This window comes from Phoca vitulina, unplaced genomic scaffold, assembly GCF_004348235.1.
Source record: "Phoca vitulina isolate PV1807 unplaced genomic scaffold, GSC_HSeal_1.0 scaffold5, whole genome shotgun sequence".
Classification (NCBI taxonomy): Eukaryota; Metazoa; Chordata; class Mammalia; order Carnivora; family Phocidae; genus Phoca; species Phoca vitulina.
Genome location: NW_022589708.1, coordinates 74,227,830 through 74,252,885, shown reverse-complemented (window position 1 = coordinate 74,252,885; position 25,056 = coordinate 74,227,830). Strand labels below are relative to the sequence as shown.

The 25,056-nt window shown below is 36.2% G+C and overlaps 1 protein-coding gene across 1 annotated transcript in view; it reads right to left on the bottom strand.

The window, feature by feature from the left end:
- The window catches only part of LOC116631258 (phospholipid-transporting ATPase IB-like), a 179,908-nt gene that overhangs the window by 56,880 nt on the left and 97,972 nt on the right, over positions 1–25,056 (bottom strand). Inside the window, 4 exon segments of the mRNA XM_032402448.1 lie at positions 368–554; positions 8,525–8,694; positions 13,667–13,731; positions 20,819–20,957. Of these exon segments, the coding sequence (XP_032258339.1) occupies positions 368–554; positions 8,525–8,694; positions 13,667–13,731; positions 20,819–20,957 (561 nt within the window).

Below are 25,056 nucleotides of genomic sequence, written 5' to 3'. Positions count from 1 at the left end.
TACAGTCTATTTTTTTAAATGCCTACCAAGAGGCAATGCCTACTTTTAAAAAAGCAGAAATGGGGAGATTATAAGTCTTTAAGAAATCTTCATTGAGAGATACCACAAAGCAAAGCACACATTACAGATTGAAGAGACTGGGGATTTAGAGATTGTATTAGCAGAGCTATAGATTCTTGGTGGCATCAGTATGACCAACTCCATAACTGCTCAAGGAAAACTCTTTTTGCTGCAAAGTGCGTAAGGACAAAACTAAAGAAAACCCCAAATGTGCTGGCAGTTTCATATGAAAAGCAACTTAAAGAGTGGGGTAGGCCTTGGGGATAGACTCAAGATATTCCAATACTCTCATGCCCACACTACTGACCTGTGCAATGGAATAATCTGAGTTGTTGGTGGCCAGCATGCGCTCATTCCCACTGATTCCCACACCCACGTGGGCCATCTGGATCATCCCAACATCATTGGCACCATCCCCAATGGCAAGAGTGATGGCCCCTACATGCTTCTTAACCAAGTAGACTATTTCTGCCTTCTGGAGGGGAGATAACCTGAAAAAGAAGACAGAAACCACCAATTTTACTGCTTTGTTTTTGTTCACCTTGTTCTAAAAGCCTTTAACAAGGAGTCAACAAAGATCTACACATAACCACCTTTAAATATCAGTTACTGGTAAATTTCCCAATTCATTAATTAAGCTTTTTACATATATAAATATGTTCCACCCACCAATCTAAAAAACAAATGAATAAACAAACAAAAAGCAGAATCAGAACTATAAATACAAAGAACAAACTGATGGCTGCTGGAGGGGGAGGGGATGGAGGGATGCGCAAAATGGGTGAAGAGGACTTAGAGATACAGGCTTTCAGTTATGGAATAAGTAAGTCATGGGGATAAAAAGTACAGCACAGGGAATATAGTCAGTGGTACTGTAATAGTGTTGTATGGTGACAGACGGGAGCTCTCTTTGTGGTGAACATAGCATAACATATAGAGATGTCCAATTACTATGTCCTACTCCTGAAACTAATGTAACATTGTGTGTCAACTATACTCAATTTTTTAAAAAAGTTCCCTCCCACCCTCACCCAAAATAAAAAGGAAAGCAAAGAAACCACACAGTAACTTCTTTAACATCCAAAAGAAATACACAATATCAGTTGCCCAGTTTACATGGAGATAAACTCTTCAATTTGCCTTTCTCCCCATCACTCCCTGTTGCCTAACACTGGCCTGCTCTACTAATTTATATCATCTACCTAAACGAGAGTAAGAAGTGAAGATTTCTGAAACTATTTGAAGGCATTTACCCAAAGGATAGCCTGTAGACTAGCCTACGAAAATCAAAGTACCTTCAAGTGAACTTGAAAAATACAAGGAGATGTAAAAACATGAAGGTGTCAGTCAAGCGAGTCTGTGGTAACAACAAACAAAAGCAAAGTAACCTAACATAGCAAATGTTTGTTCTTTCCATGGTATGTGTCCAATAAATGAGAATACTGTTGATCCTTTTTCCCCCCTCAGATAAGCTTACAAAAGCAAATTTAGTATTCCTAAAATATTTCAGGCTAGCAGACCCTGTCTACACAAAATACTTACAGATATATCAAGGAAAGAGAAGCAAAATTTTTATCTCTTATTCATCACTTATGTATTCATCCACTAAATGAATTGGATACACACCTCTATCCAAAAAATAAGAGACACACAAAGGTTTTATTTTCTAGTAATTGAATGATCATCCCCTTCCCACAAAACAGCTCCTAAAAACTAATTTAAATTTAAACCTTCCAAATTTTAAGTGAGATTATTAAAAACTGAGGAGATAGGCTTCCTTGGCTCGTGCACACTCCAAATTTTAAGACAGAAGCACAGATGGAAAAACTTTTGCTTCTTAATGAAGAAAATATAATGAGTTAACATTACTTTGTCGGCACAGTATGAAAAGTTACCGAAGTAGAGGATGTTCCAGAAACCATTTGTAAGTTTCGTTTCCAACAAGAGATGCTGGTTGTTTTGCTGGAATGCCGACAATGATAATAATTTCACCATTTAGTCTGGCAACTACTTTTATATTCAGACTATGATATTTGTGGAAAAAAGAAAAACTACCTCATATTAATCCCAAATTTCACTCTTTAAACTTTCAAATCTTAATTCTATCCTCTGAGACAACCAAGCTCTCCAAAATATAAGAAGAGAACTGTCAGGGACCCACTAAACCTTCTCCTCCCCTTGCTAAACATCACTGAGTCCTTCAGTCCTTTGGTAATGTGGTTCTAGGCCTTTCACCAAAGCTCCAAGTCAGTTCTGACCAGTTAAGAATAGAACTGGATCATCACTATTCTGATTTTGGGTCCTCCCCAACCATATATGAAAATAAATCCTAAAATAATATTAGTCTTTTAATAACCATCTGTTAATTGAGCTCCAATTAATAAAACACTTTAGGTCATGTGTCCATGTATGGGCATTAAGCCAAATTTCCCTAATCCTGAAATTTTAGGGTTCTTTCCAATTGATGGTATTTACATTCATGTCTGGCCAAGTTCATCTTGTCATTCTATTGACTGAAACAACATAGAAGTCCCATAGCCATCTAGTCACAAAAATTGAAAGGGGAGAAATCTACTCAGGATAGGAAAAAAGTCAATATGCTGTTTCAGAGCAAAAGAGTGATAAGAAAACACAGCCCTAAAAAATAGTTTTAGGAATTCAAAACAGACATTAAACAGTTCATTTCTACTCTTCTCATCCGAATAGACATCTTTACTTTCCAAAAATAGTATTTTACATGTCAACTCTCATTTTGATTTTTAATCCATAACATGGAACCAAATAACAAATTCAACAATAATTTATAAAGAACACATAATAGATTCCAACCTATAAAACTAATACTTGAGTCTCATTTGACTTAATTCAAAAATTACAGTACTTTTATCATCTATTTTCATGGGTTAAAAATATACAGAGATAAATAAACCAATTGGCTGGAATAATGTCATGATTTTTCCATGGGCACATACAATTGACTTCTTTATCAATATAATCAGTGTGAGGAATAAAAAATAAAATGGTTTCCACTCAAAATTTGGGTTAAATAGGTGATGGTGATTAAGGAGTGCACTTGTGATGAGCACAGGTGATGTATGGGAGTGTTGAATCACTATATTGTACATCTGAAACTGTATTACACTATATGTTAACTAACTAGAATTTAAATAAAAGCTTTTTAAAAAATTGTAAAATAGGTTCAACATATTGTACGGCACAGATGTTTTCTTAGATACATAAACAAGTGTTTTTGCTATATTTGTGCTTGCTGAGTAAGCTACTTAAAGGTAACCTCATATTCAGTAATTATTATTTATTCAACAAATATTTATGTCCCTACTATGAGCTAGGCACAATCCTTGATAGAGAAGATAGAGCAGAAAATAAAATATATAAATATCCCTGCCTTCATGAAGTTTACATTGCAGTGGAGAGGAGACAGACAATAAACCAAGTAAGTAAAACAAAAATTATGGCATATAGTGATAAGAATTGTGGGGAAAATAAGTCTACAGCTTCATAAATTGACTTTTAAAAATTAATTTTTCTCTTTTAATTATGTTCACCTGAGTGCCACTGATTAAGCAATTATAACAAATACTGTATGACACCCTCCAACTATCTCAACTTTTTTATTTCTAAATGACATTCAGTAAGCAAATTGTTGGTCAAATTTTTAAGAAAACTTTCTATACCTGTTAAGGGCATATAAGGACATTGGGCAATTTCCTTCAATAAGAAAACAAGTGTAGAACTGGAAAAAATGATTAAAAGCAAGTATTTCTTTTTTTTTTTTTTTTTTTTTAAAGATTTTATTTATTTGAGAGAGAAAGAATGAGAGAGAAAGAACACATGAGAGGGGATAGGGTCAGAGGGCGAAGCAGACTCCCTGCCAAGCAGGGAGCCCGATGCGGGACTCGATCCAGGGACTCCAGGATCATGACCTGAGCCGAAGGCAGTCGCTTAACCAACTGAGCCACCCAGGCGCCCCTAAAAGCAAGTATTTCATCTCACCAGAAAATGACCAAAGGTGGAAAAGAACTTGAGACATGCTTATTCATGAAAAGATGTTACTGTATCAGGTAAGTGCAGCAAGTTTGTGACCTCCTTTCCTGGAGGTGTTCGTATTCCCCTGACCTGGGAGTGGGGCAAGAATCTGCAGATTTACTATCTGGACATGGTGGATATGGTTTGGAGCAGATAATGATCACCCACATCTTTATCAACTGGGGTGGCTCTCTTAGTTCAGGGAGGGCAGAAAATCAGCTAGAAATTTAACAGGGAGATTTTTGCAACAAAAGAATCATGGGAGCATTGAGATAATAAACTTTCTACATATTCCGGACGGACCACTAAATTAAGGATATGCAGGGAAGAGCCCAGAGAGGCTGCAACTTGTTATACTTCTGAAAGCATTGATCCAACCACATATAGCCCTGGCAGCAGAGGTAGAAGTCTTAGGGTTTGAATTGTTGAGGCACAAACTTGTCCAAGTAATTGGGTGAAGACTCAACTCTGCAGACAAAGACTTCAAAGCAGCATTATAAATATGTTCATAGAATTGAAATAAAATACGTCTGAAGAATCAAAGAAAATTGTAACAATTATGAGTCAACAAACAGCATATCCCAACAGAAGAATGGAAACTATATTAAAAAATAGAAATTCTAGGGATGAAATGAAAAATGTACTTCATGAACTTAACATCAGATCTGAGATAGTGGAAGGAATCAGTGAATTTGAAGTCACATCAATAGAAAATATGCAATACAAAAAGAGAAGAGGGGAAATTAAAGAAAAATGCAGTGGCAGGGCCACAAGTCAACGTCAAGCATTCACTCACGTATGTGATCGGGTCCCAAAAGTAAAGGAAATCAAAAGTAGGGCACCTGGGTGGCTCAGTCGTTAAGCGTCTGCCTTCGTCTCAGGTCATGATCCCAGGGTCCTGGGATCGAGCCCCGCATCGGGCTCTCTGCTCAGCGGAAAGCCTGCTTTTCCCTCTCCCTCTGTCACTCCCCCTGCTTGTGTTCCCTCTCTCGCTGTGTCTCTGTCAAATAAATAAATAAAATCTTTAAAAATAAAAAAGGAAATCAAAAGTAGAAAAAAACAAAAACACCTTGAAAAAATAATGATTGAAATTTTCCAATCTAGTAAAAACAAAACAAAACAAAACATTAATTTAGGGATCCCCTGAATCCAAAGGAGAACAAATATAATAAGAACCATGTATAGAGCCAACATAGCCAAACAACTGAAACCAAGTAACAAAGAAAGAATCTGGAAAGTAGGAAGAGGAAAATGGTTCATCACATACAGGGTAACAACAGTGCAAACTTCTCATCAGAAACAAGGGAGCCAGAAGACAACAGAATGACAAAGTACCAAGGGGGAAAAAAAATAAACCTAGTATTTTATTTGAAAATAGCTTTAACTTAGAAATCGGTAAGAGAAAGGGATATAGGAAAGACCCAAATGTGTGAGAATTAAATAACACACTTTTAAATAGCCCATGAGATAAAAAAAAATCAAGAGAAATGAGAAAATACTGTACTTTGAACTGAATGATAATGAAAACACAACATATCAAAATTTGGGAAATGTAGTTAAATCAGTGCTTGAAAATTTATGGCTTGAAATGCTTATAGTAGAAAAAAAAATTTAAATCAATGATAAAATTCTCTACCTTAAGTTATGTGAAAAAGAAAAATAAATTCAATCCAAAGTAAGGTAAAAGTAGAAAATAATACAGATAAGTATGTATTATATGTGAGAATATTATATTACTATATAACATGCATATATTTTATAATATTAATTTGTTATACATAATAGTACGTATACATTATAAATATATATATCAGAACATAAATAAAAACAAACCATGGAGTTGGCCTCTTGAAAATAGCAGCAAAATTGGTAAAGCCCTTTAACTAGACTGATCAAGGAAAAAAAGAGTAAATTATTCATATGAGGAAGGAAAGAAGGAACATCACCATATATCACACAAAAGTAACAAATAAATAAAGGAATATTGTGAAAAACTTAATGCCAACACATTTGACAACTAGATCAAATGGATAAATTCCTTGAAAGACACAAATCACAAACCTAACTGAAGTAGTAGTAGAAAATATTTGCTAAATAAATTGAATTATTCATTAAGACCTTCCCACAAAGTCAGATCCAGATGGCATCAACAGTGAAGTCTATCAGACATTTTAGGAAGAAATAATGCCAATACCACAGAAAGTGTAGAAAACAGAGGACAAAGAAACACCTCCCAAATTAGTTTATCAGGCCGGAATTATCCTGAAACCAAAGCCATTCAAAAACTTGAAATAAAGCCACAAATACCCTTCATGAGTATAGACTAAAAATTCTTAATGAAATTTTAGTAGAATATATAAAAACAATAGGCCCCTGGGTGGCTCTGTAGTTTAAGCGTCTGCCCTTTGGCTCAGGTCACATTCTCAGGACCCTGGGATTGAGCCTGGGATTGACCCTGCTTCTCCCTCTCCCTCTGCCCATCTCCCGGCTCGTGCTTGCCCTTTCTCTCTCTCTTTCTCTGTCTCTCAAATAAATAAATAAAATCTTAAAAATAAAAATAAAATTCAGTCATAAAATTTTGAAGCCATGAAGAATGTTAGAGACAGACTCTACTCTCCTCCCCTACCACCACTCCCTTTGTAAGTTACAGTTTCAGCCAGTTCCATACCAAATTGCTTTCATCAGTTCAGGATATAGCTCAGTCAACAGACTTTAGTTTTGTATTTATTTATGTTTACTGTTCATCTAATGGCACACTTAAAGGGACGAAGTGACTAAGTGGAGAAACTAAGGCAATGAACCACTTAAACCTGGATCATCGAGAGTTGCTGTCATGGTTGGCCAATGAGTGACCCCTGCAGAAGCTGGACAGGGAGGAGAGTGAGGTCAAGTTGGACATTTCGCTGCTCCTCCCTGCCATGTCTTCTCCAGGTGGCTATGTCTTTCGACCACAGCTCAAGGCTCCTCTAGAAGCAGTCCCCTCTGCAGGGCTCTCTCTTTGCAGGTACAGTGACTACCTCCCTCCTCTGATCCCTTTGGACCTAGGGGTATATAGGCTCTTTCCACTATTACCAGCATGTATATAATCCCTTTGTTTTCATCTTGGGCTCCTGAAGGCAAGTATCTTTCAGAGCCAAACATGATGTCCCATTTGCTGAGATTTCTGGGAAAAAGCGTATGTGGATCTTCTTCTGCATGCAATCATATGAGGTTGTGAAGCTTGGGTCTCTCAACCCCCAACTTGCTGCCAGAAGGGTATCTGGCCTGGGGATAAAGCCTGCACCAGATGAATCAAAAGGGAGACACCATTTGAACTCTACATCAAACCACAAGTAAAGCCAGATTTAGGACAAACCACTAATAGTTCACTGCAAGCCAACTTCTGGAATATCCATCCTTGGTGGCAAAATGTTCTCTCCTTCTCTCTGCTTCTTCAGTAGGTGCTCTCATTGCTTCCTCCAGCATGAGTAGGAAGTTTGAGTGGAGAAAAAGTGAGCATTCCTTAAAATATTGGTATGATGCAAAATGAAAACTGGTCAATTAAATCTAAATAGTTAAAAGAAACAAAAAATTTGGTGAACTGACTATTGATGAATTTTCTTGCTTCCCCTGAAGTCAGCTTTACCTATAGAATTTTCAGTTATGCGAGCTAATAAATTCTCTTTTTGCCCAAGCTGGACTTGAATTCAGTTTTCCATTAGTTTTTTCAGTTCTAACTGATGGAAGACTAAATCACAAAGAATCCTAAAGGCTAAACTACAGTCATGACAAGTGAAAGTGGAGTGAAGAACAGAAGGTGCTGAATTTTTGTAGCAGATGCTGAATGAATGTGAACACAGAAGGACGTCTAAGGGAAACATTTGAAGCATATAAGGAACTCAACTGATTGAGGAGCAAATCTATATTAATACTTAGAAGTTCAAAGCATCAAGATGCTTTAATAATTGGTCCATTTAATATTTTCATTCAGGAGCAAGGAACAACTATTCTGTACCTAGTTTTGTTATTTTCTTAGTTCTAGCCATCTTTGTGGTACATGTTTTGCCTTTTTAAATTGATGTTTTGACTTGCACTAACACTGATAATTTCATTTTCCTCTAGACATTGGTGGATTTTTTTTCAGATTTGCCCCTCAATATAAATACAGGGCTTTTGTTCTTACTAAAGATGTCTTTCATCTGGTCAATACATCACTAAACAATTTATCACTGAAAAATTATAATCTGCTTTCTAGGAACATCTTAAGCCTGACAATTAAAATTAAATTCATATATCTCTCTTCAATTTGAGCATATATTTTACTAAGAAGTAACTTTGCTTCTACAAAAACTTGTATTTCCATGCCCACATTTTCTTTATATAAACAGTGTTAAAGATAGCAGGGAGGGAAAAAGAACAGTGAATATATCCTTACCCTCAGCATAATACTGCTCTACATGAGAGGGCCAAATTGAGGAAGCTCCTCTTAATTTCAGAATGGAGGGCATACTTCAGTGTTTCACCATCAATGATAAGGGCCAGGTCATTTTCTTTACCTATCCGGGTTCCGAGAGCTTCACAGTTCTGAGTAACTGCTTGTTGTGTTGCCTAAAACAAAGGTGGGGGGAGGGAATCACTTTATTTTTCTCATTTTAAATATAAATGAAAAGACTTCCTGAATCAAGATGGTAGTCTGAGGCATATTTTTACCTCATTCTTTCCTTCAAATAGCTCACTGAAATTAAAAAGTAAATAACATGAGAAGAAGTTTGACATCATTGGTCATCAGTGAAATGCCAATTGAAACCACAATGAGATAATACTTCATATCCATTAGCATGACTAGAATCAAAAAGTCAGATAATAAGTGTTGATCAGGATATAGAGAAATGCAAAACTCCCATACACTGCTGTTGGGAATGTAAAATGGTGTAGCCACTTTGGAAAATAGTCTGACAGTTCCACAGATGGGTAAACATGGAGCTTACCCATGACCCAGCAATTCCACTCATACGTATATATACCCAAGACAAATGAAAATTGTCTACACAAAACTTGTATGTTTATAGCAGCACTATTCACAACTGCCTAAAAGTTATAACAACCTAATGAATGGATAAACAAAATATGGTATATCCATATAATGGAATATTCTTTAGCTATAAAAAGGTTATGAGGTATTAATGCATGCTACGACATGAACGAACCTTGAAAATGTGGTAACTAAAAGAAGCCAGTCACAAAAGACTGTATGCTATTATGATTCAATTCACATGAAAGTCAAGAATAAACAAACCCATAGAGACAGAAAGTAGATTAGTGGTTGTTCAGGGTGGGGGAAGGAGGATGAGAGAGATGATAACTAAAGAGTAGGGAGATTCTTTTAGAGGTGATGAAAGTGTTCTAAAAGTTGACTGTGGTGATGGTTGCATATATAAGTGAAAATATTAAAACAGATTGAATTGTACACATTAAACATAAATTTTATGTGATGTGGATTATATCTCAAGCTGTTTTTTAAAAGGTATAGAAGAGTGAATTCATATCAGTTGGAAAATACAGATGGATGTTAATAGCATATCAGAAAGTTCAGAAAATTTTGGAGAAAAATGTCAAAGGTGGGAACAAAACAATGGAGTGAACTCTACAAAACTGAGTCTCAGGCTTCTAAGGGAGAAATAAAGAAGCTGTAGAGACTCATCACTCAATTTAAGATGTGTGAGCATCACCTCCCTTAGCTTATTTTCCTCACCCAAGATTTCCTTCCTTCATAATTCACATAAGCTGTTGGAAGCTCAAAATTTTAGAGAAATGACTCCTCATGCCAGTTGCAGAGTGGAAAATTCAGGAACTTTAAGGAAAATATGTAATAAAATTTTAAGTTATATAGATTAATGCTAAAGAAAATTCCTTCATCAAATACAAGTAAAATAAAAAAAAATATCAGTTACCACTTTCTATTGAAACATTAGTGAAATAATAAGTTTGCCAAATATTTCTTGATTCTTACCAACTGTTTTACTTCTATGACTATGTGAAATGAATGCCATAAAATACTAAATCATATTTAAAAGCTTATTATTTTATTTAACTATAATTTTCAGCTATATTCAATGATCTACAGAAATCAGAGATTTTTTTATGGTCTCCCCTAAACATATTAATAAATGAAATTTTAAGAAAATGTGCCACCTGGGGAAAAATTTTAAAGCATAACAGGCATCAAGCACCAAAAGCTTTAATGAAAAAAATCCTCCTCCCTATTTTTCTCAGAAGATCTTCATTACTCAATACTCATTACTCAAATGAAATAACTGTTTTTCCCAAAAATAAAGTTACTTTAATAATCCTTGAATTACTGAGGGCTTTATAAACCTGAAGGTCTAATAACAGATGGAATTCAAACACTTTAAATTTGCGTTCATGCTGTGTAGGAACTATGAGGTATTACGTGTGTGTGTGTGTGTGTGTGTATATAAAATATACGATATATATATATCGTATTAAACATTCTACTTCTGCTTTTTCTACACAGTGGGCTGCATATCTCATCAATGATCTCAAGTGACTGTAATTGTTTTGTTGCCCCAAAATAATCTGGCAAAATTGAAGTTTTCCTCACTTTAACATTCTTCTCACATTTCATTTGGTTAGTGAACACAAAACTTGGTGCTTTTCTAGTTAATATATTGTTTTCAATTTTACAGCTTCTTAGAACAAGTAAATGCTTGGAGCTAAAGCTATTAGTTTAATGTCTTATTTTTTTCTTCTACTCCTAAATTGGTTCTCTTTACCAGTCCTTCTGCTGCCGATGTTAACAGAAGCTAAAGGTAATTCTTCCAACATGGTTCACTCTAGAACATGAGTACCTTAGTCATTTGCCAACATTAATTATGTAAAATCCTGCAGCACAACCTGTACACATTATATGGGAAAATTGCATTATATGCTTCATATGTAAAACAAGTCTATCAGTAACTAAGTAATGATTATTTAAGAATGAGTTTTGAAAATGACATAACTCTAAAGTTTACAGGAATTTAAAACATAAGAGAAAATCTTAGAGAAACAATGTACCAGGATCACTATGTAAATCACAATATGTAAGTGACAGAGTTTTCCATAGTAAGCTTCACTAACAAGACTAGCTTCTGGAAAATTCTAACTCATTCATCTAATTACATATGCAACTTCATTCCTCTCAAAAACTTGAGTACTGTCCATTGTACAAACTTAAATTAAAGGTCAAAAGTCAGTCAAAGGCACTGAAATTTCAACAATGACACATAAAGAGCTTGGATTCACCACTGTCATCCTTATAGAAAAAAGCTGAACAAAGTAAAAATCAACCTTCTTTGGACCTATCAGAGATAGGTGAGACCACATGACAAACTTCCACCAGAAATCTGAAGAGACAAGGGAATACAGAGAATCACAGCTGAGCTCTGTTTAAGTGGAGCAGAAGGTACTACTAAAGTCACAAACTGGTAGGAATATTTAACTGGTAATTTTGAGGAATTGACGTAGGCTGAGTATGGGTTACCACGAAAATGAGACACTCCTTGGGTTGCAATCTTGATGGGTGAAGACTCACATTTTTGTGGATTTACTTCTAGAAACCTCACCAGGTTCTCATGGTGAAAAGCCAAGAAAAATTCCCCTTGTGGTTCAGGCAGGAGGAGGGGGAAAGTGACCATTTTGATATATGCTCAGAGCATTCTCCATAATGAAAGCCTAGTCTCCAAAGTTAAAGACTTTACCAGAGTCTTATCCCACCTAAAGGGAAGGGTGTTTACCCAATTCTAGCCCCCTCTAACCTCCCTGTCTCACCCAAGGGGAGAAAAATGCTAAGACACACCTATAAAGACACAGGGGCACAGGCTCACTAAAAGACTGAGATTTAATCATAAGAACACTTCTCTTCCCACACACCTTCCCACACACCAACGGGGCCCCGGTATAGTAATAGTGCATTACACATGAAAGAACTGTGAGGTGTGGATCTATTTAAGGAGGAGTTCTTAGGATAACCCAAAGACAACAAGGGGGACTAAACAAGGACACTAGAGGAATTTGGAGCTTCTCATGTGTATAGCTAGAGCAAACATTAAATACAGCCAGATTACCATAAAACTTCACATTAAAGGCCTTTACCACAATTTCTCTTACCATATTCATCATGTCCAGCTTTCAACAAAAATTACAAGACATGCTAAAAGGCAAGAAAAAGCACTGTCTGAAGAGCTAAAGCAAGCATCTGAACCAGATTCAAAAATAACACAGATTTTTGAAGTATCAGACAGTGAATTTAAAATAAGCTATGATTAACATGTTAAGGACTCTAATGGAAAAATAGATAACATAAAAGAACAAATGGGGAAGATAAGCAGAGAGAAACACTTAAGAAAGAATAAAAATGAAATGCTAGAAATAAAAAAAAACAAACAAATGAAGAATGCCCTTACTGGGCCCAACAATAGACTGCACAAAGTCTAAAAATTAATGAGCTTAAAGATATATCAACAGAAATTTCCCAAACTGAAATAGAAAGGAAAAAAAAGAATTAAAAAAAAAACAGAATGGAATATTCAAGAACTGTGGGACAATTTAAAAGGTCTAACGTACAGCTAATTGGAATATCAGAAGGAGAAGAGAAAGAGAACAGAACAGAAAGAAAATTTTAAGTACAAATGACTAAGAATGTTCCCAAACTAATGGCAAACACATAACTACAGACCCAGGAAACTTAGAAAACACCAAGCAGGGTAAATACCAAAAAATTTACACCTATGCATATCATATTCAAACCACAAAATCAAAGGCAAAGAAGAAATGTTGAAAGAAGCTAAAGGGAAGAATAAAGTAAGAAATAGCAAGCTTCTCATCAGAAACCACACAGTTGAGAAGAAAGTGTTGAAGGAACAAGAGACACCAACCTAGAATTCTATATCCAGTATAATTATCCTTCAAATGTGAAAGAGAAATAAAGATTTTTCTCAAAAACTGAGGAAATTCAATGCCAGCTAATCTGCCCCATAAGAAATATTTTTAAAGTTTTTCATGGAGAATAATTATGATATGTGTCAGAAACTGAGATCTACTTTTTAAAAAGAAGACTGAAAAGGAATAGATGAAATCTATGTAAATTTTTTTAAATGATAAGAAAATTACACAGTAAAAAATATTTAACAGAAAATAAATGGCTGTAGCCATTTAATTTTTAAGGGCAAGGAGGTTCAATATTAGATTACAAAATCCTTTCATTCCTTCAATGTATATGGCACCTATCTACTCAAACTTTTGATAAAGACTGCTATTTACACATATTTTCTTTCTTTCTTTTTTTTTTTTTTTTTGCATTTTTAAAATCAAAGATCTGAGTGTTGGATTTGGTATGATGTCGGTTCGGGTGATAAAGGACTAGCCTAAGAATGAGGCAAGAAATGAGGACCAGAGGTAATGTTCTAATGGACTTGAGTGAGAGTTCAAGGCAACTTATGTAGATTTTAAGGTATGGGGGAACACTGAAGGAACAAATTGGTTACACTCATATTAAATCAAATTTTTAAAAATCACTTACCTCAAATGAGTTTGAATTCAATCGAATATGAGGCATGTGAGCTGATATCAGTTTACAGGAATATGCTACCAAGAGAGAAATAAAGATGTCACATATTTGAAGACTCGATGCCTTCCATGAGTTCATTTTTTAGAATAAGAAATCTATTTAGGGGCACCTGGGTGGCTCAGTCATTGAGCGTCTGCCTTCGGCTCGGATCGTGATCCCGGCGTCCTGGGATCGAGCCCCACATCGGGCTTCCTGCTCCGCAGGGAAGTCTGCTTCTCCCTCTCCTACTCCCCCTGCTTGGTGTTCCCTCTCTCGCTATGTCTCTCTCTGTCAAATAAATAAATAAAATCTTTAAAAAAAAATCTATTTATATACTTTCTTCATCATACTCTCTGCTTTATGATTAGGTCAAAGCCTGGTAGCTCATCACAAATACTGAGCAAAAGGTTGTAGACTGAAAAAGTTGAAACATTGCTTCATTTAATCTTAATTGGCAACCTAAATAGAAATAGTTGGGAAGGTGCATATAACTAATGGCTAAATCTGTACTTTTAAATGTCTGTGGATTTTTATTTTTATTATCTTTACATGATGTGAGATTCAGTTCATGCTTTATAACAATTCCAAGTCTTGAGGAAGCCTGTTGTATCAAGTTCTGTTGTATCAACAGTATTATGTCTATGTACTAATAAAATCCTAGGTAGGATTGAAGGAAATAAACTCACCCAATGCTCATAATAACGTTCAATGTGATGATCAAGTTAGACACCTCAGAGAGCATTTTCCAATTTGAAAACTAAGTCATTCTCACTTTAGAACTTAGACTGAGAATATTTTTGTAAAGACGGGACTAGCCTACGAGGGCCCAAATACAAAATCACATCTGTATCTACAGGAATGAAACTATCTCTGAGATAGATGAGCCCTTATCAAAAAAGTTTTGAGTCTTTGTAAAAGCAGTCATTTTAAAGTTCTATGAAGCTGAGGAAACATCCACTAACAAATAGTCGAAAAATAGTCACTTTCTTTTCCTCCTATAGGCTCAAAGGGGCACAGTAGGAAGGATGCTGGATAAATGAAAGGAATTAACCCCGCTGTGAAAATAATAGGAAGTAGTGATTTGAGTGTAAGAAGAGAGCCCTGCAAATGTTGAGCGAGTTAGGACAGTATTATTCTTCCTTCTTATTGGTTCAGTTTTTGTCCCTGAGAACTAATTGTTGAACTAAGAAGACAGTGCGTGGGTGTTTAACTCGGCATCTGTCCACAGTCCAGGAGACCTCCCGCTCTCCAGAGTGCTAGTTCATCTTCTCCTCTCCCACCCCAGCCGTCCTCTCAGCAAAATGGAAGTATGGGGTCCCTTGTTCAAAAACCACGGGGGCGGGGGGGGGGGGAGGACAGAATGCCATTATAGATTCTAAAATAGAAAGTTTTTCTCTAAAAATATTTTATACTTATAAAATGTAACAGGGGTAATGGTGATAAAAAACAACATAAACTTACAAATTGCAAAAAATATATAGTTTTGGTGCCATAATCTTATATAATGTGATAAAAATAAAACTTTATTAATGTGATATCTTGTTTGATCATAAGATTTTTCTTACACTTCTGCAAATTCATTTATTCGATCATCAAAACTTATACTTTTAGCAACTTTATTTTCAAACAATATATGTAGTTGAAAGCAATGTTTGTCACTCTTGGAAAATGTAAGATTGTCAGTAATCTTCGACCATTTTTAATTTTGAGCATGATCTTTCTGATGTAACTATTACTAGAGCTTTTAAGATTTTTTTATAGGCTGTGAGGACTTTGTGATGAATTTCTGACATATTATTTTGAAAATTAAATTTTTGTACATTTGTAACTGATGATTCCTATGGAACAAATTTTCTAAAACTAACTGTTCATATAAATCAGTTTCATGTAAATTGGAATTTAAATGTAAATTTATACAATATCATTTTAATATTTCCTTTGAAATTTCCTGAAACTTGTGGACATCATACAGAAAAGCAAAAGTAGCTTCATGATTTTTATATAATTCAAAATGCCTATTTATGTATTCTATTGCAGCCTATCCAATTACAGGAGACAATCACTTTTAAATGGTCTTCTTAATCAATTATTGGTTCATCTGATGCTTCCTATGTAAACAGTGTTGTCCCCTGCCCCCCACCAGAATGTAACGGTCTTTAAATTTAATTTCTATTTCAAAGCCTGTGGATATTTTTTTGCCCTATTGCAGTGGTTTTTCAAAACCAGAGATTCTAAACTTTTCAAAGAATTCTAAAGATTTCCTGATATGTTTTATTGCAATGTTCATGTGTCCACTTTCATTTTGTGGTAAGTTACTGACAAAGTTAACTGTCTAAGGCTGGCAGTTTCTGTACCAGCCCCCAGATTGGAGAGTACATATTTGTGCTAGACACAGACAAGCCAGCCCACTGTGGGTTCTCGTGCTGCCCCCACGAGGAACCTTCCTTTCTCCTGAAGCTGTTGTTGCTGCTGCTGGCTCTCTATAGACAAAGCCAAAGGTCTCCATATATTATGATGAAAATCCAATCACTATGCAAGCACTGAGTGCTTGCTCGTACCCAGCATTATGTTGGGTGCAAATGAAGATTTACAACAGATATGTGATAAGCCTCTAAAACCTAAGGAAACAAAGCTAATGCAAAAGAGAAAAAAAAACCCAGCATATTGGTAAGCGAAATATAATAGTATAAATGCTGCTGAGGTCAAGAAGCAGCAGATCATGTTGAATCATGCTGTCAGAAAGTTTTCAGAAGTTAATAGAACTAGTAGTCTTAGAAAATAGGCAAAAATGTGGGGTGCCTGGGTGGCTCAGTCATTAAGCATCTGCCTTCGGCTCAGGTCATGATCCTGGGGTCCTGGGATCGAGCCCCTCATTGGCCTCCCTGCTCCGCAGGAAGCCTGCTTCTCCCTCTCTCACTCCCCCTGCTTGTGCTCCCTCTCTCATCGTGTCTCTCTCTGTCAAATAAATAAATAAATAATCTTCAAAAAAAATTAAAAAAAAATAGGCAAAAATGTGACAGTGGTCCTTATATAGTCACTTGTGACCATTGTCAAAAACCAGTCTTGACATACTGATTGCTAAAAGTCACCCTCCTGCCAAATCCTTAGTCAAATTTTGTACTCAGAATCAAGACTATGTTTAGTCTTTTAACCGCAAAAACATTAGCCAACTTGAGCTCCAGGAGAGCTGATGGTAATTAGAACTGTCACCACATTCATAAAGGCAGCAGCCAACATTTTCAAAGCCCTTACTGTGTCCAGTACTTTAGAGAGAACTTCACATACACATCTCACTTATCATCACAACCACCAGAGTTATCATGGCTATCTCCATTTCATTAATGAGAAAATTGAGGGTTAGAAAACCCCACAAAAGCACAAGCTCATAAATACAGAGGCAGGAGATTCAGGCTCACAACCGTGTCCTTGGTAACTCTAAAGTCTGATTTTCAACCACTATGCTCTACATTCTCTTCCAAATATATAAAGATGTCGGCTCTCAGACACAGCTCAATCTTTTTATTTCTGAATCCATTCCCCAGACATTTGAACCATGAAAGTAACACAAGAGCTCTCTAACCAAAGGCTATTGCTTTTCTCGGAAAATGCTAGAGCTCAGAGAGCTTCTAAGAAAACAAATTATGTCAGCACGGTCTTCAGTTTATACTAAGTTCATGGACTCCATCTTTTAGCTGGTCTCTGCAGGCGTAGCCTCTAAGGGATGATAATAAAATTTAAGCTGGGACCCAGTACTCAAAAGAGGTCAGGAGACTGTGGGCTGCTTTCAGCCAACAGACATGTTTTGCTTTGCCCTTACAAAGTTTTATACATTTAAGTCAACATCTGTGCATCAGGATATTTCATATTGGAGACAGAATTCCCAATTATCTCTTAAAAACTAAAAACCTAGGTCCCCTGGGACTCAATCAGTCAAGTGTCCATCTTTCGATTTCCATTCAGATCATGATCTCAGGGTTGTGAGATTGAGCCCCACCTGAGGCCGCATGCCCAGTGTGGAGCCTGTTTAGGATTCTCTCTCTCCCTCTCTCTCTGCCCCTCCACCCCCTAAAAATTTTCTAAAAATTAAAAAAAAAAAAAATCCTGTGCCAATTGCAGACATTTCCAAAAGGCAAGGATGCACTGGCTGCCCCTTCGGGGGCCAGCACTCCCCTTGTGGACATTGCCCTTCACTCTTGTCCTGCCTGGTTCTCCCAGATGTTTGCAAGCCCTGCTTTAAGAAACTGGAGAGATTGTTTCCTTTCTTCCTTCAAGTCCATCACAGTTACTAAACAATTTTTTTTTAAATGAGTGCAATTAGATATAGCAGTTATCTAAAAATCCAGTTATTCTCAGCCAAGAATCCTTCAAGTGAATTATAGACTTCTACTAACAAAAATAGGTCTCATTCAATAAGGATAAAAATTCCCCTACCAACAACAATGGCTATGTCTCATCTAGGTTGGGTTTCAGTCCTGAGCTGAGGAGACAAAGGCTCAGGAAAAACAAACAATCCTCCGCTTGTGGGTCTGGAAAAAGGGATTGGGAGAAATTTAGGAAGGTGATGAGAGAGCAATCGTCCTCCTCTGTGGTGCTCTGTCCACTGAGCCCCTTCACAGGATATACACCAAGTTACCGTGGTTGCTGAGTTCATGATTACCAAGAAGCATAGCAAGTCACGCTAAAGCCGAAATAGGGGAGAGCTGGCAAAAGGAGCATGGTATGCTCTCAAAATTTGCCAGGGGGATAAATGAGTGACTACATCATGGTTGGACTCCTTTGGTGAGTCCTTAATAATTATGTTAATATCTAGCATTCATGAAGGACTGTAAGTGCTTCACACCAAGCTAAGCTCTTCACAGGGATTACCTCAAGGTGTCCTCACAACAATGCTATGAGGCTAAAACTATTATTATCCCCATTTTACAGACAAGAAAATTGATGTTTAGAGAGGTTAAGCAGATCCTTCAAAAATAGCCAACCCTTCACTGACTGTGTTTTCTTCCAGCTACACCCTATTTCTCTGCTCCCCTTCACAGCAAAATTCTGAAAGACTCATCTGCACTCACTACACCATCATCAGTGAGGGCTGACAGATCAACCTACCAAATGGACCCCAAATTTAGTCCCTCTCTCACATGCCCCATCACATCCTAGTACAAGTCACCAGCATCTCTTGTCTAGACTTTTATGAAGGCTTCCTACCTGATCTCCTGACTTCCATTCAGCCCAGTCTCCATACAAGAGCCAACAGATTGTTTTTAAAATATAAACTAGATCATATTACTCTCTTGCTTAAAACCATACACATTTCTTATTGTGGCCTGATAAGCTTTCATTTCCTATCTTCTCTGCTTTGCTCCCCGTATTCCAACCACTCTGGCCTTTCATTTGTTCCTCGAATATGCACATCCGCACACCAGGGCCAATGTGCTCACTATAATCTTTGCCTGGAACACTCGTCCCAGAGATCCTCTCAATGCTTGCTCCCTCTTTCCATTTGGGTCTCTGCTTCAAAAGTCACCTTCTTTACAGGTGTTCTATATGATTAGCTTGTCTACCTCTTGCTATGCCTTGCTGTGTTTTTATTCTTAGCACTGATTGCAATATTACAAAACACAGTGATTTATTAATTTTATCTTTTCTACATGGATATAAGTTTCATAAGGACGGAGACTATTACTCAGGTTTTCATTCCCAGCTTCTAGATTTTCCTGGTACCTAGCAAGTGATCAATATTCACTAAATGAATGAATGTAGAATAAACAAATGATTGGAGACAACATTTAAAGGTGGTGTCTGGTGCATACAGACTCGTTTTATCATATATGTTAATCTAACTGGAGCTGACTACCATGATGATTATGAAAAACATAATTTCAATTCCTTCTCACCATCAAAATGTGAATCTTCCCAGCTAACAATTGACTTTTCAACTCCTATTCTGCACACCTCAACTCTAAGATACAATCATACAGTAAAGGGGGAAAAAAGGCAAAAAAAAAAAAAAAAAAAAGTGACATTGGAAAAAAAAACAATTGTTTTTCTCCCTGTCTGATGACTTCCCATTCAGTTTTTCCCCCATGAGAGACTCTTCATATATATATATATATATATATATTTTATTATGTGATGTTAATCACCATACATTACATCATTAGTTTTTGATGTAGTGTTCCATGATTCATTGTTTGCGTGTAACACCCACTGCTCCATGGAGAATGCGCCCTCTTTAATACCCATCACCAGGCTAACCCAGCCTCCCACCCCCCTCCCCTCTAGAACCCTCAGTTTGTTTTACAGGGTCCATCATCTCTCATGGTTCATCTCCCCCTCCGATTTCCCTCCCTTCATTCTTCCCCTCCTGCTATCTTCTTCTTCTTCTTTTTTTTTTTAACATATAATGTATTATTTGTTTCAGAGGTACAGGTCTGTGATTCAACAGTCTTGCACAATTCACAGCGCTCACCATAGCACATACCCTCCCCAATGTCTATCACCCAGCCACCCCATCCCTCCCACCCCCCACCACTCCAGCAACCCACCATGAGAGACTCTTAACTGTAGGGAACAAACTGAGGGTTGCTGGAGGGAGAAGGGAGTGGAGGGAAGAGGTAATTGGTTGATGGGCATTAAGGCGGGCACGTGATGTGATGAGCACTGGGTGTTATATGCAACTGATAAATTATTGAACACTACACCTGAAACTAATGATGTACTCCAAGTTGGCTAATTGAATTTAAATTTAAAAAGAAAAAAACCAATTGAACATTCTCACTAATAATCAAAATGTTTATGAATAAACGTACATAATACAAAGATAGGTATATACATTACAGGGAAAATATGCCGTAACTTCAAATTTCAAAGGAAAGGAACAAGAAACATACATATTACTCATGTAAGCATTCTGCAGTCTATATTTTGACAATGTGAAGGAGACAGACTCTTTGCCTTGCTTAGTTTGCTCAAATTTTCTGCCATGTGATGGCAAGATTCCATTGCACTCCATTTACCCAAAGGCATATAAAACAATTACTTGAAGGAAGTTCAATCATTCATTCTTGATACCAGTATATATTTAGAATACCTGTCCAAACAGATTTTCTAAAACTTCATATCTGTTACCTATGTTAATTGCAGTTTCTTGTTTATCTCCTGTCAAAACCCATATTCTTATGTTTGCTTTCAGTAAAGTTGTTATTGTTTCTGGAACACGTGCTTGAAGGCGATCTTCAATGGCTGTGGCTCCAAGAAGCAGAAATTTCTAGATATTTTTTTGAAAGAGATATTTTTTATTACTAGTTAAGATAAAAAAAACATGGGGCGCCTGGGTGGCTCAGTCGTTAAGTGTCTGCCTTTGGCTCAGGTCATCATCCCAGGGTCCTGGGATCGAGCCCCACATCAGGCTCCCTGCTCCGCGGGAAGCCTGCTTCTCCCTCTCCCACTCCTCCTGCTTGTGTTCCCTCTCTGGCTGTGTCTCTCTGTCAAATAAATAAATAAAATCTTAAAAAAAAAAAAAGAAAAAAACATTTTAATATGGAATAAATAGGGCAAATTTTGACAAATGTTATGCAGTCTACTTATTATGTGAAGTCCCATACATGTCACACACACACACACACACACACACACACACACACACACTTTCTTCCTAGTCTCTTCCACTCGTCTATTTGTCCCTATTTTGCTACAGCATGAGGCAGTGTAGCATGATAGTTATATAGGCTCATGGGGGCGCCTGGGTGGTTCAGTTGGTTAAGCATCTGCCTTCTGCTCAGGTCATGATTCCGGGGTCCTGGGATCCAGCCCTGCATCAGGCTCCCTGCTCTGCGAGGGGTCTGCTTCTCCCCCTCCCTCTACCCCTCCCCACCTGCTCATGCTCTCTAATAAATAAATAAAATCTTAAAAAAAAAAAAAAGAATATCTAGCAGATTATAATTAGGCAATTAAATCTAGAGAGCTAAGCCCCCTTCCTTTATTATTCTTCAAAAAGTATCATGATAATTCTCAGCCTCCTCCTACTTCTGTGTGAATTTTAGAACAAACTGCTCAAGTTCTATAAAAATCCTATTGGGAATTATATGCATTTCCTTTATTATTTCCTGTATTACGCTGAATTTATAAATGACTTTGAGGAGAATTGCCACATTTATTATACTGGGGTTTTCTATATATTGTATACACCTCTCCACTTATATAAGTCCTTACAAGAAATTTCATATTTTCTCCATAAATTTCATAGCACCAGATAGTTTATAGTTTTTGTTCCTACTGTGAATTATTTCCCTATCACCGTGGAGATCCGAGCAGAAGCTCTATGGTAGATAAAAAGGTTTCTATAAAGCATAAGTTGTTTCCCAGAAGCCAGAACAACCCAAACATTCAAGGGTTTTCCACATTGCTATTAGCTGTTAAAATGAAATTAAGATATAAAGCAAGCTGATTCTGTGCTGATAATTAGAACTGAAATAATCTGAGATACTATCATATATAAACTATAAATTAAACTTTAAAATAACCATAAAATTTTTAGTCTTCTCAATGACCAGCTGAATTTTTAAGTGCTAAATATTCAAGTATATCAATCCTATTAGACATTCTTTATCTTCATTATTCTATTTTGGGGCCATTTCTACTATAATACTTTCAAGATATTTCTGTATTAAAACTTTGGATTTTAATGTAAAATTTCCCATAGCTAGCAAAAAGTATTTTCAGTAATGATTTGTTTCTGGGTATGAAACATGGATTTTTAAAAGAATGCTTTAAACATTTTCATGATAAAAACACGCAGCTAACTAGGAATCAAAGGGATCCCTTCCTGATTATGGCAAGAGGAGGGGGAAAGTAAACATTTTGAAATACTCCCAGATTATTCTGCTCTCCTCACAAAGGCCTGTACTCAACGGAAACTATCTCATCAGAGGCTTATCAACTTGGGCTTATCAGAGCCTGTCAATCTGAGGGAAGGGAAATACTCATCTCCAGCACCTTCTAGTTTTTGACATGGGGGAAGACAAATACAGAACTCAGACTCACAGAAGATTGAGATCTAATCAAGGGCTAAACCACAGATCTCCTCTCCCTCACCTTACCACATCAGTCTGTCTCTCGCATGAATGCGAGGGATTGCCGAAGGAGGAAGTGTAAGGTTCAGACCCTGTTTAAGAAGGAGTTTCTAGGGAAACCTGAAGATAGCAGGAGGATGAAAACAAGGACACTAGATGCAATTTTAGCCTCTAATACCGCAGCTATAGCAAACAGTAAACACAGCCTAACTTCTAGTCAGAGAAACATGAAACCTCACCCAAAAGGCCTATTTGCCTCCTTCCTTTTATCCAATACCTCATGTGTGGCTTTCAACAAAAAGTTATAGGGCAGCTCAAGACAAAAATCACATTCTGAACAGACAGAGCAAGCATCAGAATCAGACTCAGACTCAGATATGACAGAAATTTGGGAATTACCAGACTAGAAATTTGAAATAACTATGATTAATATGCTAAAGACTCTAGTGGTAAAAGTAAATGACATGTTTACTTTTTACAGATGGATAATGGAAGCAGAGAGATAGAAACTCTAAGAAAGAATCAAAAGGAAATGTTAGCAATAAAAAAACACTGTAACATAAATAAGGAATGCCTCTGATGGGCTCATCAGTTGTCTGAACATCCCCAAGGAAATAACTAGTGAACGTGAAGATATGTCAATAAAAACTTCCCAAACTGAAAAACAAAGAGATAAAAGAATGAAAAAAATAAAATAAAATACCAAGAACTGTGGGGCAATTATAAAAGGTATAACATACATGGATTGGGAATACCAGAAATAGAAGAGAGAAAGGAACAGAAAATTCTTGAAATAATTATTGGTGAGAATTTTCCAATATTAATCACAGACATCTAACTTAGACCCAGACCTCAGAAAACACCAATCATGATAAATCCCAAAAATCTACACCTAGGCATTTCCTGTGCAAACTGTTTTCAAAAGAAAATCTTGAAAGAAGCCTGAGAGGATAAAAAAAACAAAAACAAAAACACCCTTACCTATACAGGAACAAGGATAGTAACTACATTGGACTTCTCTTTCAAATCTATGAAAGCAAGAACAGAGTGGAGTGAAATACTTAAAGTGTTAAAAGGAAAAAACACCAAGCTAGAATTTTGTATCCAGTGAAATTATTCTCCAAGTGTAAAGGAGAAATAAATGCTTTCTCAGACAAACGAAAATTGAGGAAATTTGTTGCTCACACACCTGCCTTGCAAGAAATGTTAAAAGTTCTTCAGAGAGAAGTAAAATAATGTAGATTAATAACTCAGATATACATAAAGAAAGGAATAACATTAAAGAAGGAATAAATAAAGATAAAATGATATCTTTTATTTTTCTTATTGGTTTAACAGATACGGTTTTTTCAAAATATAATAACAACGATATGTTAGGTGATTATGGGCTACGGACAAATGCAATGTATGGCAGCAATATAAGAGATTGGAGAGAGGAATTGGAAATACTGTTGTAAGGTACCTGTCCTACCCACGACATGGTATAGTATTATATGAAAGTGGACAATTTAATTGTAAAGGTAAATTGCAAACTGTAAGACAACCACTAAAAACATTTTTAAAAGAGGTATAATTGAAATGCTAAGAAAGGAGAGAAAATAGATCAGTTAAAAACCAGACAAGGCAGGAAAAAAAAGTGGAAGACAAAGAAAAAACATAAGAAAGGGTACAAATAGAAAATAGTTACAAATATGAAAGATATTAAACTAGTAATAACTGTAAAAGTGTATGGTCTAAATATACCAATTAAAAGACAGACACTGTACGAGTGGATTTAAAAAAAAAAAAAGACAACTCTATGTTGTCATAAGAAACACATATTAAATATGAAGACACAAATAGATTAAAATAAGGGGATGGAGTTGGCTAATTGAATTTAAATAAATAAAAATTAAAAAAATAGAGGGATGGAGAAAGATACACATACTAACACTAATAAAAGAAACTGGAGTAGCTATATTAATTTCAGACAAAACTGACTTCAGAATAAGGAAAATTACTAGGAATAAAAAGAGGCATTGCATAATAATAAAGGAGTCAATTGTCTAAGAAGACGTAGCAATCTTCAGTGCACCTAAAAACAGAGCATCAAAATATATTAGACAAGAACTCATGGAACAGCAAAGAGAAATAGATGAATGTACTATTATAAGTGTAGACTCTAATACTTCTCTGTCAGTAATCAACAGATCCAACAGAGAGAAAATCAGTAAGGATATAATTGAACAGAACAGAGCCACCAATTCATTGCATCTAACTGACATTGAGAGAATGTTCGTTTAACAGCAGAATACA